The following is a 19,653-nucleotide window of genomic DNA, read 5'->3' as shown; positions in this document are numbered from 1 at the left end:
ATATTGTATGGAAAAGGAATACACTTTCAATAAAAAGAAAAACTGGGGGGGGGAGAAACCAGGAGTCCTACTGTAAATTCCTTCATAATTACTTCCATGTGAATTTTCTACTTCTTTTTCTCTACAGTGACTGAGGACAAGAGAACTCAGAAGTCATAAGAAGTACAGAAACAAGGGAAAGAGTCAAGATGGTATATTTGCTATCTCTAGTTTCCTTCAGTTTACCAAATAACCCTAACTAAAATATGTAGGCATTAGTTTTTGGGACAAGGTCTTACTATGTAGTTCAGGCTGGCCTACAATTTATATACCATGTAGATTAGGCTGGCCTTGAACTCACAGAGTACTGAGAGTTCCCAGTACTGCCTGTCAAGTACTGGGATTAATGGCACATACCACCACAACCAGCAAGAAGTTGTTTTTAAATTTATTAAAATATAATTACAGCATTTCTCCTTCCTCCCTCCAATCCTTCCACATTAAGCCCCCTTAAATTTATGCCCTCTTTTTCTATGATTATTGCTGTTACCTACACACGCGCGCGCGCGTGCGTGCGTGTGTGTGTGTGTGTGTGTGTGTGTGTGTGTGTGTGTGTGTACAATCTGCTGAGTCCACTGAGTGCTGGTTGCATGTACATGATTTCAGGGTGGACACCTTGATATTGGATAGCTAATTAGCAGGCTCATCCCAGTGTAAGACTGATTCTTCCCCTCTAGTAGTATAGAATCCTTATCCAGTATTTCCAAGGGATCTGTTTTTCATTCATGAATGACCAAGAAGTCTTACACAGGAATACCAAAGTGCTTGCATAGAGAAGTAGTGAGAACAAATGAGACATTCACCATGTGAATCTGGTTTGGGGGTTTAGTTCTTGAATTAAGTAGACTGAGACAAAATTCTTGAGAACATTTTTTTTTTACTCTGCATACTGGAGTATTATAAAATGTTATCTATACCTAAACAATGCTAAACCTGTAAATTCAATTGTCATAAAGATGTGTCAACTCACACAGTCTCATGAGGGGATTTTAATTTGTGAGTAAGGCTGAATGAAATAGCTATTATATTAAATAAAAGCAAAAGTTTTGACCCATTAGAACCCTGGTTTCATTATCTACAATACTAGCCTACAAATTCCCTGGGAATCAAAGGAAGTTCAAATGAAATAATTTATACAAAAGCCTTCTACACACTACTGAATAGGTTAAGTTGGAATGGTATTTACTGATGAGGATAGGACTGTCATAAAATGATCTAAAGTAAGTCATAGCAAATAGTGTCATTTACTAAACAAATCATTACTTATACAGTCTTAGACATAAATTTGTATTGTCTCAAGAATTTATTCATGCTCTATGTCTCAGAGATGCTGAAAGGCATTGATTGGATACTAGGTCCCCTTTTTTGGATTTTATGAAGCCCATTCAGAATGAGCCAGGTTGAGAACACCACCAATTCCATGTTCTAGGTCCATCTGTTGGCAAAAATATAATGAAAACAGCTTTATAAGTGCTATTTTCAATGAAATATCACAGAACAGCTTGTCCCAATGATATTTCTAAAGCTTGCCTGCAAACCGCCTACTGGGAAATCCAACAGAAAGAGAAGGGGGCTGAGGGAAAAAAAAAACATACAGACAAGTCAAGCGACAGGAATGGAAAAAGAGAACAAAAGGTAAAGACAGATTACCAAGATTGGGAACACCGGAGAACACTACTGAGAATAGTAGTGCAACATCTAACACAACCGTATTAGAAGCTATAAGCCAGAGAACAATTGAAAGCAACTGTATAAACTTCACTGGGGTTGAGGATAGGGAAACAAGCACAAACAATGCACCTCGTCCAGCAAAAGCTTTAGAACACAATAGCAGCTCAAGGACCACAGCATCGTTACTGAAATGCTGAAAGGAAAATGTGAAACAGCCATTTTTCTAAGCTTCATTTAATCCTTTCTTAATATAAAAATTCATTTTCCAAGAACTAATGGGAGATCTCAGTGTTCATTATGAACTTCATAGGAAGCAAACAGCCTATTTTGAGTCTTTTCTTTCAGTGTAAAAATCTATTATATATTACACAATACCCACAGCATTAAAGTAAAGTGTTTACATGCATTAGTTCAGAACCTAACATTACAGTGTAGATGATATCATCTGGGTACTTACTTACCTGGGGTCGGATAACTTTTACAATATTTTTTAGGGCAGTGTCGGGGGATGGAGGTGAGCAGTCAGGTGTTGGGCCTGTAGAGCTGTTTCTATGGTGACCAGTTCCTGGAGCAGTAATTGCTACCTCAGAGGCATTATCTGCGAATAAAAATAGAACTTCCATGAACTTAATCAGTCAGTTTACTTTTCAAGACTTGAAATTATTTTTAGCGAATATGAGTTGAGATTTCAACTTAAAACTGATATCAGTTATAATATATATATATGCTCATATATATGTTCAATGATGTATTTTAAAGAAAATACATGTTGAATGCTTTGTTTTACTTTAAGATGAATATTAACTCTTTCAATATTGTTCTAACATGAATAATCAATATTGAATTTATAGTGGCAGATCATACTCCACAGCTCTTAAGACCACCACTATATGAGAGACCAAAAACCTACTTTGAAAACAAATATAATTTTTCAATATGATGAGTCTGGCCAACTTTTCCCATTTATTTATAATATAAGCTCATTTTTATTAAGTAGGAATTTTATATCTACTTGATTCCTAAAACCCACATGCTGGCTTCTAAAATAAATTTGCCCAGCCATGCCTAAATCATAGAACTTTAATCCAAAGCTGACATTTGTATAAAACATAAACAAATTTATCACTAATGAATACCCATATAAGCCTATGAGTTCAAAATTAAAATAAATGAGATTTCAAAATCTAAATGAATCCTCCCTAGTGTTTAGCATTTGATGGTGGAAAGAATAGAAAGTTTAAAAAAATACTTGAAATTCAGCATCTTGTGCAGTATTTTCCTTCTCAATTTATACTTAAAGTAACATCAGAGGTACATTTTGGAAATGTCTGAAATATTTTGAAATGGTTGGAAAATAACATAACTTTGGTTAGCACACAGAAAGTTTATCTGCTTAATTATAAACCTGCAGTTTCTTAGTCAGCTTTTAATGAAAACTACTAAGTGTGCATCTGCAAGAAGTTCACTTCTGTTATGTTTATTACATCTACACTTGTGTCTCAATACTTTTATGTCCCATATAGATGAACTAATGCAAAGACTGTGTTTACTGTAGATGAACATGTTTTTCTGATTTATGGTCACTGCTTATAATCTCAAGTGAATAATTTATGAACTCACCTTTGTTCACAAAAAAAGGGGATTAATTCCCCTAAGACTGTGTGCATCAGTAAAAGTGCAATTCAGGACCTTGGGCAATGGTTTAGTCAGTAAAGTGATTGCTATACAGGCATGAAAACATGAATTCAGATCCCTAACATCTACATAAAAGATGGGGTAGTGGCATACATCTGTAATTCTAGCATCTGGGTGGGTCAGAAAGAAACAAAGAGTCCCTGAAGGTCACAGGCCAGTCCACCTGGGCAAGGAAATAAATTCAGGTTCAGTAAGACACCATGTTTCAAAAACTAAGGAGGAAAGCGATTGAGGGGGACACCTGAAGACAAGGTCTCACCTTAACATGCATGTACACACATATGAACACACATCCCCTGTACACATCAGCATGAACAGATGTGTACACACACAAGTCAGTTTCACTGAGGAATCATGAGACAAAATAAATCAAAAGTGGCACATTAAAATAAAATGGATCATTCATAAAAAGTTTTGAACTGTCCAGGGCACCCTGGTAAGATTTGATAGATAATGTGGACCAGTTAGTATCCTAGAATAAGTGAGGTAATCTTCTAAGTGGGTAAATAGTTAGCAGGATGATAGGACATTGTTCTGATTCCTGCCTTTCACCCTCCATTATTCTCATTCACTCAACTACACTTAAAGAAACTATTGGGGATAGGTGTGTCAAGGCTGTTATATCATAAAGATAAATATGAAATCTTGCCTGGTGTTGGGGAAAGAGAGGACAAACAGACAAAGCACAGAGGACTTTTAGAGCAGTGAAACTGTCCTGTAGGTATTATGTGGGTGGGTTTCTGCCATTATACATCTGTCTATACAAAAGATGTGAAGCTCCAAAGGTGAACACTAAATTAAACCATAAACTTTAGGCAATAATGAGGTATCTGTGCAGACACATTACTTATTGCAAATGCCCAATTCTGGTGAAAGATGCTGATGGTGGGTAGGAGACACAGTAGGAGACACAGGGATGTATGGGAACCCCATACTCTTGCCCAGTCTTCCTTGTGGGTCTAGTATGGTCTGAAATATCAAATAGTTTTACCAATATAAACTAATTTTCTCTTTTCAAAAATAATTCTGTGGTGTGCTGAATATGTATAGAGAAAAAAAGACATCTAAGATGACTACAGTCCTGTGCTCTAGAACTAAAAGGGTGCAGCTGGCATCAATAGAAATGAACAAACCTGTGTGAAAACACATTCTCCACTTACTTTATTGCTTCCAATATGCTTCTGTTTGCTTTCATTGTGCTTTAGAATCTAATGAATTAATATAGATATAATTTACTATTATCAATGTAGTCTGTTTTATTGTTCATACTGTTTCTGTATTACAGTCAGAATTGTTTCTTATATTTATTTTCCAGTTTATTTTTCTCTCTTCACTTATACCTAGTCTGCTGGCAAACTCTTAATTCAATTAGACTTTCAAATCCTACAATTCCTATTTATTTTTTTACTAGATATCCCATATCACTACCTGATATTGCTCAGCTCCCCACACCTTTTAAGCTTGGCTTTTATTTACTTGAAAATGTAAGTACTGATTGTTTTACTGTATGTGTTTAGATAGAATTTTTAAAATATTTTTAATTTGGCATGTAGTAACTGTACACATTTATAGGGTACACGGTGATATTTCAGTGTCTCTAGACAATATGCCGTGCCTGGGTTCAGGTAATTAGCCAATGAATCATCTCAAACATTTATCATTTCTATGTACTGTGAATAACTGGAGGTTGGTAGGAAAGAGAAGGATGGAGAGAGGGAAATGAGCAGATGCTGGGAGATAGATGGACAGGACAAAGAACTTCTAAACTTGTTAAAGTCTGAGTCTGATAGCCACAATACTGAAGTTTTCAAGTGATCTGCCTTTGTGGGTTACACTAGTTGGTTTCACTGTTGAACTCTACAGTCATTCTATGTTTCACTCTGGTTGTGGAAGCAAAAATCTAGAGCATTAAGTATAACTTACTCTTTTTCCTCCATCACATATTAATTCAAAATAGCATCCAAATTTGCATTCAAATACAGATTTTGAATTCTATGAAAAGCATGCCTGTGTACCAGAAAGGTTATTTAATCTTTGTTATCCATGTTCTTTACTATAAAAAAAGAGAATTGTTACTAATTATTGTCTGTGGCCTCAATGTGCAGATAAAATAAAAGACAACTAATCTACATGTAATTTTCTGCTGTCAAACTAAATATCATAGTGAAAGTGGGGAAGATGAAAGAAACCCCATAGAGAAAGTAAGAAAATAAATAAAAACATTTATATATTGTGTACCTACAGAAATAGTCTTCAGTAGTTGGAGCAGATTTGAGATCATGTATTTTATTTGTTAATACAGATTAGTAGAGACAAAATTTAATTCCAGAAATAAGAGATGGTCTCTTGAGACCTTGTTTTGTCTGGATTTTCCAGAGAAAATGAACTAAAAATGTCTCAACATGCAAAGAGATTTCCTATCAAAAACAGTATCACAGATTACAGAGGGAGGGCTCAAGACCTGCAGCTGTTGGCTAGAAATGCAGAAGAGCCAACACACCATTCTACTTTGACTCCAAAAGACAGAGAAGCAGGAAAGCTTGTAGGCTAAGTTCTATTACAAAGGCTCATATGCTTGAAACCCTAGCAGGGCCAAAATTTCAGCCCAACTCTGAAGTCCAGAAAACACAAATGTTCTTGCTCAACCCATCAGCTGGGTTCCTCATTACCCAGGTCCTTTGCTCTGCTCAGTTCTTCAGTGGACTGGATGAAGTCCACACATTAGGGAATACAAATCTGTTTGCTCTGTCTACCATTCAGATGTTAAGTTCATCCGCAAACAACCTCAGACAAACCCAGAGAAATGTTCTGCCAATTGTGGGCACCCTAAAGGGCTGTTAGGTTGACATAAAATTAACCTCCATTGAAATGACTCACTGCCAGGACTCTGGCTTTATTCATTGTTTTTGTTACTTGTTTGTTTAGTTTTATGAACATTAAAGTCAGGAAAGAATACTAAAAACTCCACACAAAACATAAACCAAAAGATTCTCCATTGTTTGAAGTAGTTCAGTACAAAATATAAAACACTGGGTAATCAAGGACTAAATTACTTAGAAAACATAAGGACAAGTACCTTCATTTTCTGATCTGTTCTGTTCCACTACCATACCCCTTGATTTGATACTACATTGATTTTGCATCACTTATCACTTAGATTCATTTCTCTTATCCTCTGTGTAACTTACTTCAATGCAGTCTCTAAGAAATACTCAGTGAAATAAGATGGACCAAGCAAAACCTGTGCCAAACACAACCATCACAAATGTTCCTAATAATGCAGAGAAAGATGATCTGGCTTCTCTGGATCCATGCTCTTTCTTTCTGGAAAAAATCTAAATGTAGGATATTCTAGACTTTGGGAGTATACATAAAACTCTTGGGAAATTAATTTAATCCTAAAATACCCTTGATATATCATTTAGTCAGTTACCCAGTGGACTTTTCAATATGGAGCCTATGTCCAAAGACAGTTTTATGTGTTCTACCTGCCATTGGTGGAAATAATAAAATAAGGTGGGGAAAACTGCCTAGAAAAAATTGCTAAGTATACCTGGAGTTTCAGATAGAAATGAAACTACTCAGCTTATGTTACTACACAGTAGGTTATTCATTTTGTTAATTTTCTCAAAATCATAACCTTAAAAATAGTAGAAATTTATTTGATATTTTAAATGAAAAACACCCTACTAATATAGAAAATACATGTGCAGTGTTACAGCTTTATATCTGTTATGTCATTCTCTGGTATGTATTGAATAGTTAAAAGACACAAAGGACAATGCTAGATGCTATACACCTGACAAATGACATTGAGGTTTTTTTTTCAACCGGGGATTTAGGAAAGACACTGAGAGGTAGAAAGATAAATGCTGCAAATTGTAATTTCTATGTGGAAGATAAAATGTTGGTCTTATGTAAGTAGAGACAGATTAGGCATTATCGGAGGTTTGGCTCGATGAAAGATGAAAGGGGGTGGAGAGGGGATGATTAATGAATACAAAATGTAGCTGGATATGTTCTACAACACTGTGGGGCACTTGAGCTGACATTTATTGTATACTTCAGAAAGCCAGTAGAGAGAGGTCCTAAGGTTCCCAAAACAAGGAAATGACAAATGTTTGAAATGATAGTTAATTACCTTCATTTGGTCATTATATACTATATGTATCAAATAACTATACTATACCACATAAATATGTACAGTTATTATATTAATAATTCTTTGGATGTTCTCTGATGTATCTGTAAACTTTTAACAAAAGGAAGTGGCAGGGGAGGACATTCTAAGAGATGGAAATGAGCAGAACAATAAGTAGATGGAAGAGAGGAATACTTGCAGTATTAAGGAAAGTTAAATTTGAATAGAATGCAATATTCTTAGAGGAAATACTAAAAGGAGAGAATATATAAAGAATTTGGGATTAGTCAAATCTATGCTAATACCCTGGAAAATTTCATCTGTTTTCACATCTATGAAATAATGCTTTTCTTATAGTGTTGTAAAGAGAAATGAGACATGTATAACTCTAATTCATTATATGGTGCATAGTAGGTGCTCAATAATAATTATCTACAAAAACAAACAGTGGGCTGGGCAGTGGTGATGCACACTTTTAATCCCAGCACTTGGGAGGCAGAGGCAGACAGATCTCAGTGAGTTTGAAGCCAGCCTGGTCTATAGAGCGAGTGCCAGGACAGGCTCCAAAACTGCACAAAGAAAACCTGTCTCTAAAAACCAAAACCAAAAATCAAAAACCAGTGGACATACTTACTTAGAGGTCATAGACTATGGGACCTTGATTTGATAAGTATTTGAAATGGAAGTGTGATCCATCTTATAGAAAAACCTGGGAGAATGTTATATAGTATAGATGCTTATACTCATAATTCATATGAATAATACTCTTCCTATATAATTAAAAACTAAGCTTGGTTTTCTTCAGCCCCCAAAAAAACAAAACAGAACAAATGAGGTGTCACTTCTTGGAAATAGATTATGAAATGGCTGGATTCTCTGGGATGTGAGAATCTCTTAGATTCTCCATCTCCTAGATCTCTTGTACTGAGGAAGGAGGTGGTCACATATGAAGAGCCTTATCAAACACCAATATAGCATGGCAAGGCTCTGAAGCTATCATTTTGGCAATCCACCAGGAACTAAAATGTGTGTATCACCACACAAATCAGCTTGAAAGCAAATCCTCCAGCCCTCTGCCAAGCCTTGAAATGACCATAGTTCTACCCATAGATTGACTACACCCTCATGAGAGACCTTCAGCCACAGCCACAGGCATAAAAACAAATCTATCCTAGCTTCCTGATCCAGGGAGATAGTATATGCTTGCTGTTTTCAGACACAAATTTTTGGATGAATTTGCTATGCAACAACAGATGACTGGTATATTAGATGTTTGGTTAACATTTATAGCATAGCCAACATGTTTGCTGCCCAGACTGCAATGGTAGATTTTTAAAGTCTTTTATTTATATGTAATGGAAAGTTTTGAGAAACAAATATTTGTTATAAAACTGGGTTAACTATACTCTGTACTAGAGTTCAGACGATGAATAAGTGGGGAATTAAAAAAGAAAGCATCCCAAGCAAGAACAACAGAATATGGACTTGGTCAGAAGTAGGAAAGAACACTATAGTCTGGGAACTAAAATTTTCTTAATCTTGTTGAATCTCAGAATGTGTGTGGAAGAGCAAATGGAAATGATGTTGGCAAGGTGTGTTAAGATCAAGAGGGGAAAGTGTATGAAAACAAAATGAGCTGAAGAAAAATAGGTCAGCCGCATTGCATGTTTTTCTTCAGTCTGTGATCAAATACTACTTGTATCTATATAATGAATGAGCTAACAGACCATGATCACTTAAAAATTTTCTACATGGGAAGAGTCCTATGTATGTAATATGGGATAGTACGATTGACAAGTAACTTCAAGCTGATATTTGGTGTGTAATCAAATTTGTAATCAAATTTGTAAATACTTTTACCCATGTATGCAAGGGAAGTTGTAACAAGCCAGCAACCCCAGTGCTGAGAAGACACGAGAGAGTCTAAGCTCTCAGTGAGAAGTATCCCTATGTACAGAATGATGAGTGTACACAGTCCCTCCCCACACTCACTCTCTTTCTTCCCATTCCCCAACCTGTAGCAGGGAAAGCACCATACAGTTAACAAATCTCATTGCATTCCCATTGGTGAGCAACAATAGTAAGAGAAAAGCTTATGTGCCCTGAAGATTCTCTATTCAGAAGGATCTCAAGAACTTGGGAGGAATTCTGATAACATTAATAGGATTTTACCATCTTCCCTCAGGATTGATGCCAAGAATGGGAGATACTTCACCTGGACCAGCAAAAAGAAAAGAAAAGAAAGAGAAAACATAAAGAGAACTAGAGGAGATGGGTCCCTTCCCAAACGATGATATTTAGGGACTAATTAGTAAGCAGAAGAAGACAGTTTGAAGAAATAAATATTTGTGGTTACAGCGAAGTGGCCATCTTGAATTCTCTTATAAAGCTTTTGTAATCTAATGCATACCATATTTTTGTTTGTTTCCTGTGCTCTGTTGACTTTGAGTCCTATTTGAGGTCGTGGTATTTCCATTTGTTATTGTCAACAGATTCTTTTCAGTAGCTTTTCCTCAATGGTCCTTGTATTGACCTCCTTCTACATCTTTCACTTCTTTCCAAATGGTATATGCACCGAGCCTGACCAGGCAACACCCTAGCATAATCTTCCCAGGCCCAGTCGCCAAGCTTCATATAAAACTATCACAGACGTTGGATAAAGTACTCTTTCTAGGAGTAAATGCTAGTAGTCCATGATTATGTGAAAAATTAATCTAATGCAATCAGATTCTGTTACAGTTTATACTCATTCAAATATTTCTAAACTCTACTTACATACTTATTATTTATCATGCAGTCTTATTTTCCACACCACCCCAGGCTTTTTGGGAAACTTTAGATTCTTCAAAGATGACCAATCATCTTGGCCCATGAAGGTTTTGATTGCTCTTCATGAGATCTTCTATCTACTCAAGTTTCGATGTCTAAAACCAACCCATATAAATTTGTATAAACAATTACTTCGAATAGACATTTAGTATAAAAAAAAACACTCATTGGCTAGACATAGTAGTCAATAATTTCTGCTCACACTCCCCTCTTTCACATACCTACTATGCAATCTCACAACTACCTCTAATCCTTTTACCAACTAATGTCATCTATTCCATCAGTCTCCTGGATTCTCATTTGTTTGTTTCTTCATCTTAGATACAATAACCTGTCATTTTGTGACTCTCTAGCCAATAAATACTCCCACTCTTGTTATTTTACAAAATACACGAAAACACAAAAATACTACTATGTGTCCCTCATGCTTTAGTTCACAATTCAGATTCAACCTCAGCTCTGAAAGATTTATTTCCCTAGATGTTTGTGATGTTCCTGGCAGACAGCTGTTGGCTGTTGGCTGTTGGCTTTAATTTCAAATTGCCTCCGGTGAGATCTGACTTTCCCCTCTCTCCCATAAACAGCTTGTTTTCAATGTCTGGCCATTACAGGCAGGCAAAAGTCTTGACCTAGCACCAGCTTGCAATGACTTTGAAGGGTCACAGTTTGAGTTCCCGGAGATACTTTGGGTGATGTACTGAGATTGCGTCACTTCCTAACATCTTTTACCCTTTTCTTTTTTCCCTTCAATAAATGTTGCTTCCAAGAGCACTTAGTAAATCAGTATGTTAACATCTGTCTCAAAGTCAGCTCTTAGGTGAATCCGTCCTGAATTTGATCTAATCCAATTGCCCTCAATGGTACCTTTTACAACTTTTAACAACAGGTACTTAATATAGACAGAGAAAACCATACTATTGCTAAAATTAGATTAATAATGTAATATTCTCTCACAAATTGTTCATTTCCTGAAACATAACTGGACCCCAAACTATCAACAGGTGTTTCACCAAAACATAAATCAATGTGTAAACCTCCTAATTCAATGTCTATTCAATCTTTCTATAGGGGTGTATTAAATGTAAACTTTGTTTTATGTAGTTTTGATTAAAGTGAAACACAATATTGAACAATATAATATAATTAATATAATAAGTGAGCTGCCTGATTTCTTCTAAGAACCCACACTCTAATCCCATTTTATTACAAGTTCTTGCAGGAATTCACATGAAAACACAGGAAAAGCATCTGTATTCTCTGTGTATCAGATTCACATAATTTCCTTATGAAAATAAGTACAAGGATCCATGATATCATTCTGCATTTTTCATACTTAAGATCCACATATTCTCCCCTCTATATTCCATTTTTAAGAAAGAAAGAGTTTGTGTTTCTTCATTAACTGATCTATAGCTAACGTAAAATGCTCTCTAATCAACTAAAAATAAATACAGCGAATAATTTCTAAAAACAGAGTGGCTCCTGGTCCCAAATCTTAGGGCTCCGACTCCTTTTCTACATGGTTTTGTGAGCATTGTCTTTCTCCGTGTGATGCCTCATCACCGGGCTGAACAAAGATGGCTGCATGTCTGATACGATCATATTGAAGAGTAGTAGAGGGCCATCACTTCCTGGCATAATTTAAGTTTTATGAGTCAAAACTGTATAAAATGTATTATGACCCAATCATTAACATGGGTTGACTTAAGCAACTAAGTACCTTCTCCCTGGTAAGTGGGACACTATGGTCTGAATATTTGTGTTCTCTCAAAATTTTGTTGCAATCCTAATCCCTAAAGAGTGTTCTATGTTTTCGGTGAATAGGACATGAAAATGAAGCTCATCCTATTAATAGTGTCCACCTAAAAGTGACTTCAGAAAGATTCTCTAGTTCCCTCCATCAGGTGAAAACAGCCATCCATGAGGAAGTTAACACTGACAAAACCAAAACTGCCAGTGCATTGACACTGGCATTCCCAGCCTCTAAACACAAGAAATGAATTTCTATTGCTTGTAAGATAGTCAGTTTAGGGTATGATATTTTGTTATAGAGCTAGAAAGAGTAAGAAGCAATAGAGAAAACTTCTCTTGAAATATATGGCCATGTAGAAGAAGGCATCTATTGCACAATACTATGATATTTCTAAGGAATATAAAGCAAGGAGAAATGTGGGGGAAGTCAAAGAATAAATGTTGGCCAGGTAATCATGAGTGTTCACTAGACCTCCTACACTTTCTATCACATCAATCAATAAAGAAAGAATATGAATATGCAAGTATGCGTTTAAATGTTTTCATCATTACCCATTATAGTCCCTTCTCTCTCACTTCCCAACCCTCATTTCCATAAGCAAACCTCATGGTTTGCTTCCTCTTACCACTCCATCCTTTTCCCACATACATTGTTTCTGGGAGATGCAAGGTGGCAATTAGAGGCTGGCCTGCACTAGCATCAGATCAAAAATTATGTACCAAAGGAGGATAACCCTAGCCCAGCTAGTGAGAGACTGAAAGGAGAGAGGAATATGATGAGGAATAAGGGTGAAATCAGACTTAAACCAGTTCTATCTGGTCAATAGCAATCTGTGCACCTGTTACAGCTGCAATCTGTTCTCTGACCCCAGTTTACAAGAGCATGAGTTCTGTCAAAGTCTACATACAATGTGGCTGGCTTGTTTTAATGTCACCATCATGATCTACAGTATGCAATATTTCTGTAGGAATCAAGCTCAATTATTGGATAGTCAAAGTTTTATAGACATAGATTTTCATGTGTTTTAATCAATGTAGTTCATGGCTCAGTTAATATCTATATTTATACAGGACTTACAAAACCAAATTTCAAATACTGAGAAATTACCTAAGTTAATTTTTCAGCTAAAAAGTTTAAATTTAAATGATCCTATTTATGCCTGTTTCATTTTATATTCTTCCAAATATTTTTTCAATTTTTATTATATTTTCTATCATTAAAAACAATTTAAATTTAAATGTTTTAATCATATTCCTTCCCTTCCTCAAGTCCTTCGAGATTCACTCCCCTTCCCTACCTACTAACTTTAAGTTCTCTCTAAGACAAACAAAAACCTAATAAAACAGCAAATCCCCCAAAACCAGGCATAGTAGATTTATTTTTTTAAAGATGTTTTTCTTTTTCTTTTTTTCTTTCTGTTTTTTTTTCTTTAGATTTGTTTCTTATGTATACAGTGTTCTGCCTGCATGTATGCCTACAGGCCAGAAGAGGGCACAAGATCTCCTCATAGATGGTTGTGAGCCACCATGTGGTTACTGGGAATTGAACTCAGAACCTCTGGAAGAACAGTCACTGCTCTTAACCTCTGAGCCATCTCTCCAACCCCAGTAGATTTATTTTATATGCAAATTTCAACATATGAATGGCATATTACTGTCATTACAGGCACATGTACAATATTTTTCTGAGATGTTTGTCATGTAATTTAAATTAATGTAAATTAATTACATGCCAAATGCTTTATGGAGCTAATGATTTTTGTTTCTAAAATTCTAAGAAATTTCATGAAAATCAACAACTAAATAAGGATATTTAAATATGGTGATTGAGTCACTATTGCTTAGAACTCACATTTATTTTGTTAATCTTATATTTGGTATAAAATGGCCTTGAATTTGTTTCTTCTATTATATCAAACGAGCATATATTCTTTCTCAAAAACATGTTACATTCTGTAAGTTATGCAGATAATCGCGAAAGCAAATACCACATACTGTAAGATGAGTTACAACTTATTTAGATGTACTTTAGGAGATGTTACATTGCATTTCTTAAACTTTGATGAATCAGATGGAATGGTACCAGGATTTCCAGAAGGCAAACTGGGAGGCAAATGGGTAATTTAATTCTTAGCCAGCTTTCCTTTATACACTCAGCCCAGGAGTAAGACAACTAGCAGCAATGGCTTACATCTTTTCCCACCCTAGACAATCACTCTATGTTCAAACTGCTGTCTGCATTCTTCCTTATTGAAGATTTTTTTTGGTCCCCTTTCCTAGTGATGCTTTCAAGTACCACAAATCTCAATACCACTAAGGTCTTTTAAAAGTTATTTCTGTTTAATATTACCTAAGCTTTCCAGATAAGAAAATTGTTCCTATAATTCCCACAAAATCAGTGGCTTTGTTTAAAAACTTGAGGTGAATTTCACTACTAATAAAGTATTGTGGGCAGAGAGACATACATACATTTAAATAGGGATATGGAAATGGAGATATAGAACTATATAAATACAGATGTAAAGGCATCTAATTGTTGTAAAGTCCGGGTTTCAATTAGCAAGCTGTGTACAAAAATGTAGCATGTTCTTGGTTTTAGCCATTTAAATTATACATGGAATAAAGTATCCTGAAAGCCAGTATTATCTGTTGTTGGTAAGAGTATGAATTATTTTTAATATATCCTACTTCAAAAACATTCCTCAATCAGCATATATTAATTTGATCCATTCATCTTTGCTTCATCCATCAGCTACCTTTTTTGAAACAGAGATGTAAGAACATTTAAAAATCTCACTTTTATCCTGTTATAAACTATTCCCCTGCCTTTCTTTCAAGAGTCTAAAGACCTACAAAAAGGAGTCATTGACACATATACTGAGAATTTATTTCCTATAATATTTAAATAAAAAAAACAGAAAAATAGCCGGGCGTTGGTGGCACACGCCTTTAATCCCAGCACTCGGGAGGCAGAGGCAGGCAGATCTCTGTGAGTTTGAGGTCAGCCTGGTCTCCAGAGCAAGTGGCCAGGATAGGTTCCAAAGCTACACAGAGAAACCCTGTCTCAAAAAACCCAAAAAGAAAGAAAGAAAGAAAAATAATTGGCATCTCTACATCAAAAGACATCAATATTCTAGTGAAAGAGGCAGCCTATCAAATGCTGAAAAATAATCTTTACCAGATATTCATCTGGCAAGGGGTCAATATCTAGAATATACAAGGAACAAAAATCACAAATAATCAAGAGAAAAACAAACAATTTTAAAAAGGAACATGAAACTAAACAGAGTTCTCAAAAGATAAAATAATAATGCCTAAGAAATATTTTTAAATGTTCAACATCCTTAGACATTAGAGAAATGCAAATTGAAACTACTTTGACATTTCATCTCACCCCAGTTGAATGGCTAGAATCCAATAAACAAATGGTGACAAGTCCTGGCATGCATGTAGCGTGGAATGTGGAAGATGTATTTTCTTATAACAGGAGTGCAAACTGGTACAGTCACTATGGAGATCAGTGTGAAGGTTCCTTAAAAAAATCTAGAAAAAGTCTATCACATGATCCACCTATCCCACTCTTAGATATATACCCTAAAGATTCTATAGCCTACTACAGAGAGGCCTCCTCATCCATGTTCATTGCTCTTTTTTCATAATACCCAGGAAATGGAAACAATCTTCCATTGATGGATGGATTATAAAACAGTAGTATAATTATACAATGGAATATTATTCAGCTGTCATGAAAAAAGTTTTCAGGTAAGTGGATGGAGTTAGAAGTCCTGAGTGAGGTCACCCAAATGCAGAAAGACAAACATCACATGTCTATCTCATTTGTAGATGCTGGATTCAACTCTTTAGATAAGTGTGCTTCATTTCGAACACCCATAAAGATTGGGAAACTACCCAAAGCGAGAGCTCATTCTCCATGGAGGGATGCTGTCTCAGCCTATATACATAGGGTAGGGCCTAGGCCCTACCCCATATGATATGACAGACTTTGATGATCCCTCATGGAAGGCCTTACCCTCCCTGGAAATGGATGGGGGAGGGGGGTGGTGGGGGGCATGGGAGGATGGGAGGGAGAGGGAACTGGGATTGATACGTAAAATAAGATTGTTACTAAATTAAATAAAAATTTATAAAATAAAAAAAGATTGGGAAACTAGGAAGAAGACATGAACTTTTCTTTCAAGAGAAAGAAAGAACATAGTGATACAATGGGAAAAAAGGGAAACGGGAATGGTTAAACCGGGTGAGGAATGAGGGCAAGGTAGAGAAAGGAATATTGCGGGAGGGCACAACTAACACCAAAGACAACAAGTCATATGAAAAGCAATCATTGCAGAAGCTTCACAAAATATAAACATGTATTACAAAAGGAGTTCAAATGGAGTTACATTATAATAGCACAACAATGCCCCTAACTAGATACCACAGGCTAAAAAAAAAAAAAAATAATAATAATAATAATAATGCCAAGAATGACTTTCCTCTTCTGAGGTTATTGGCCAGTGAAGTTCAGCCTCCAATTATTATAGGCTTTTGCAAATGCACTTAGTTACCTCCCAGAACCTGATGGAAAGACCCTATTGATGAAGCTACAACAAACTTGAGTCATGGGACATGGAGAAATCAAGCTAGTCATAGCTTGGAAACTTCATCGCTACTGTCTAGCTTTCATAACGCAGGTATGCACGATACCAGAGGAGAAAAGTAATCTTCAGTCTTACCCAGATATGAACCCTGTGAGTTACAATCTTGACTGGCCTGGCAAGACAGGCTACTGGTTCAGTAGTGACACAATTGTATGGGCTTAATAACAACTGTCTGATTGGATTTAAGTCCACTCTAGAAGACAGAACTCTCATACCAGGCACCATCACTGTGTCTCATACCTGTGTCTAGGCAGGTCACGAGCACTAGGGGACAGCCTATTACTGTGCTGCTTAAGGGACATCCTACTAAAATAACTCCTTAAGACTTGCTGTGATACTCATAGATCGGAGCATCTCTCAAACCTCATCAGAGAAGTTTCTATTTTAGTAGATGGTAATTAACACAGGGACGCTCACCTGGTCAAGGAGAGCCCCTGAACCAGAGGCAGTGGATGACCACAGGAAATGGTGTTTCCCAGATACAACTGGGCAGTTGCAGCTGTGACACCACACACATAACCTATGCAAGCTCAAGCCAGACAAAATCCAAGCATAGAGAGGAACTGGTCATAAAGTCCAACTCCTAGCTGTGGAGTTAGTTATTGGTAGCTGCCAGAATTGGAGGTTGTCTTCAAGTGTATGGCCCTGGTATGTAGGACACACTTCAGTGGATGTCCACAAACCCAGGATATATCCAGCACTAGTTAGATCAGATGGGTCTAAAAATCTGAGGACATAAAGTTTGGTGGGTATGGAATGAGGGTTGGGTCTAGCAGGAGTTGAGGGAGAAGTGGGTGGATATGATCAAAACCCAATGTATGAAATTATCAAAGAACTAATAACATATTTTGAATAAAATAATACTTTACTTAAAACACACAATTCAGATGTTGCTGATATAGTTAGACTTTGTTATTCTTTGCACAGGTAAAATGGAGTGGAGACTCACGGAATTAATGCCTCATCAGCTGAAAGGAGCTCACAGTTGGGAAACACATAGAGACTACTGCATCCAAAACCTGGATTAAACATAAGAGCCAAAGTAGTTTGCAAGAGGCAAGCGTGTCAATGCAGACAAAAATTTTCTTTCTTTACTAAGAAAACCAATTACTTATCTTCTTAACTTGCTTCAGCTGAAATTGTTTTGAAGGATTTTCTTATGGCTGAAATATCAGTGAAGTGGCAAGGCAAATATTGTTTGGCCCTAATGCACTTTCTAATAAATCACTTGAATCCATGTGGTAATGTCATGTTTAGGATTTATATGGGTATTTGCATTAGAAAGTAATAAAGAACTTGAATCCATCTGGTAATATCATGTTTAGGATTTATACAGGTGTTTGCACTGGAAAGTAAGCCTACAAAATATGAAGTCATATGACTTTCTGGAATATTCTAAGTTTGTTTAGCCTTGGTTTTGTCTGTTTATTAAGGTTTGATAAAATTATCTGATTGAATTATCATCACCATCTGTTTTTGCTTTTAAATCTGCTAATATCTATTGAATTATGCTTGACAATTACTATTTTACAGAATATTATACCTTTCACTTATGTCCTAGCCATTTTAATAAAACAATACATTATATCATTTTATGGTTAAAATATTTTTAGTATATATATATATATATATATATATATTATATATATATATATTTGTATTTTCTTTTCTCTTGGTCAGTCTTGCTAGAGCCTTTTCAAACACATTAATTTTTTAATTGCACTTATTTTAATCCTTTAAAATGCATTCCTTCTTTGTCTCAAAACTTATGAGTAGCTTTCTAGAAAGATGGTAGCTTAGCTGCATTTTCTATTTACTGCAACCCATCTGCTGAGTGAAAAACAGATTTCTTGGGCCAAAGTGTTTGAAATGAAGAGGAAAAATTAGTTAAATTAATTTGGGATCTCTGTTAAATTGCCAGATTCATATCCTAAGTAATACATGGGGCAAAGCAGAGTTAAATGCCTTAAATAGGTAAATACTTGATAATTTCATGTACTAGAGGAATAGATATTTGGCAATGGACATGTGGAAAGGAAAATAATCATTTTAGTCTAATAGAATATGGTAATAAAAACTTCCCAATGAGTAAAAAGGAAATATTATTAGCAATTTAATAAAGTCATAAAAAGGAATTGGTGAGAATGAATGAACAAATAAATAAGAAAACTAAAAATTAAAATAATTAAGAGAAGCACATTAGTTATTACAAAAAATATAAATGGAATTTTCCCAATAAAAGTAAAGCTACAAGCATCAGACCAGGCTTTTGTATGGAGAAACACAACTGAAATAGAATGATAAAGAAAAGATGGAAATAGTAGATGCTGGCAAGCATTGCAATAGAAGGGATCCTCATACACTGCTCATAGGAATGCAGATCAAAACAGCATGGTGGCTCCTCAAAATCAGCAAGGAACCCTATGATCATCTAATACCACTACAAGGCATATATAGCCAAAGCAAACAGTATATCAGAGACACCAACTGTGATACATTTTTATTCTCAGCACCATTAACCATACAATCTAAGAGTCCATCAACTGCAGAACAGATGAAAGTAATGTGTACTACCTGTAATCTAGAACTTTAAAAAGTAAAGATTATAAGCATTTTCACCACAGAAATGAGAAAGATTCAGTGAGAGACCCTGTAGCCAAGAAGGTAATAATAATAGCATGGAGGCCAACAGAGCAAGATATCCAATAGCACCCTCTGACTCCCCACACAAAGTCATAGACTAACAAAACCCCAGTGGCAGCATGGGAAATGTCCTTTTGAGTTGTTGATCATGTGAGTCCAAGAGACCCCCCCCAAAAAAATATAGTCTATTGTCATTTCTCTTGGTTGCATCCTAGAAATTGA

The 19,653-nt window shown here is 35.8% G+C and overlaps 1 protein-coding gene across 3 annotated transcripts in view; it reads right to left on the bottom strand.

The window, feature by feature from the left end:
• The window catches only part of Anks1b (ankyrin repeat and sterile alpha motif domain containing 1B), a 1,028,376-nt gene that overhangs the window by 621,145 nt on the left and 387,578 nt on the right, over positions 1-19,653 (bottom strand). For all 3 annotated transcript variants that reach the window (XM_027392602.2, XM_027392606.2, XM_035451548.1), the window contains one exon: positions 2,172-2,308. In XM_027392602.2, the coding sequence (XP_027248403.2) occupies positions 2,172-2,308 (137 nt within the window). The remainder of the gene's footprint in view (positions 1-2,171; positions 2,309-19,653) is intronic.

Source organism: Cricetulus griseus (assembly GCF_003668045.3).
Source record: "Cricetulus griseus strain 17A/GY chromosome 1 unlocalized genomic scaffold, alternate assembly CriGri-PICRH-1.0 chr1_0, whole genome shotgun sequence".
Lineage (NCBI taxonomy): Eukaryota > Metazoa > Chordata > Mammalia > Rodentia > Cricetidae > Cricetulus > Cricetulus griseus.
Note: the sequence above shows the minus strand (reverse complement) of the source record. Positions and strands in the feature narration are given on the sequence as shown.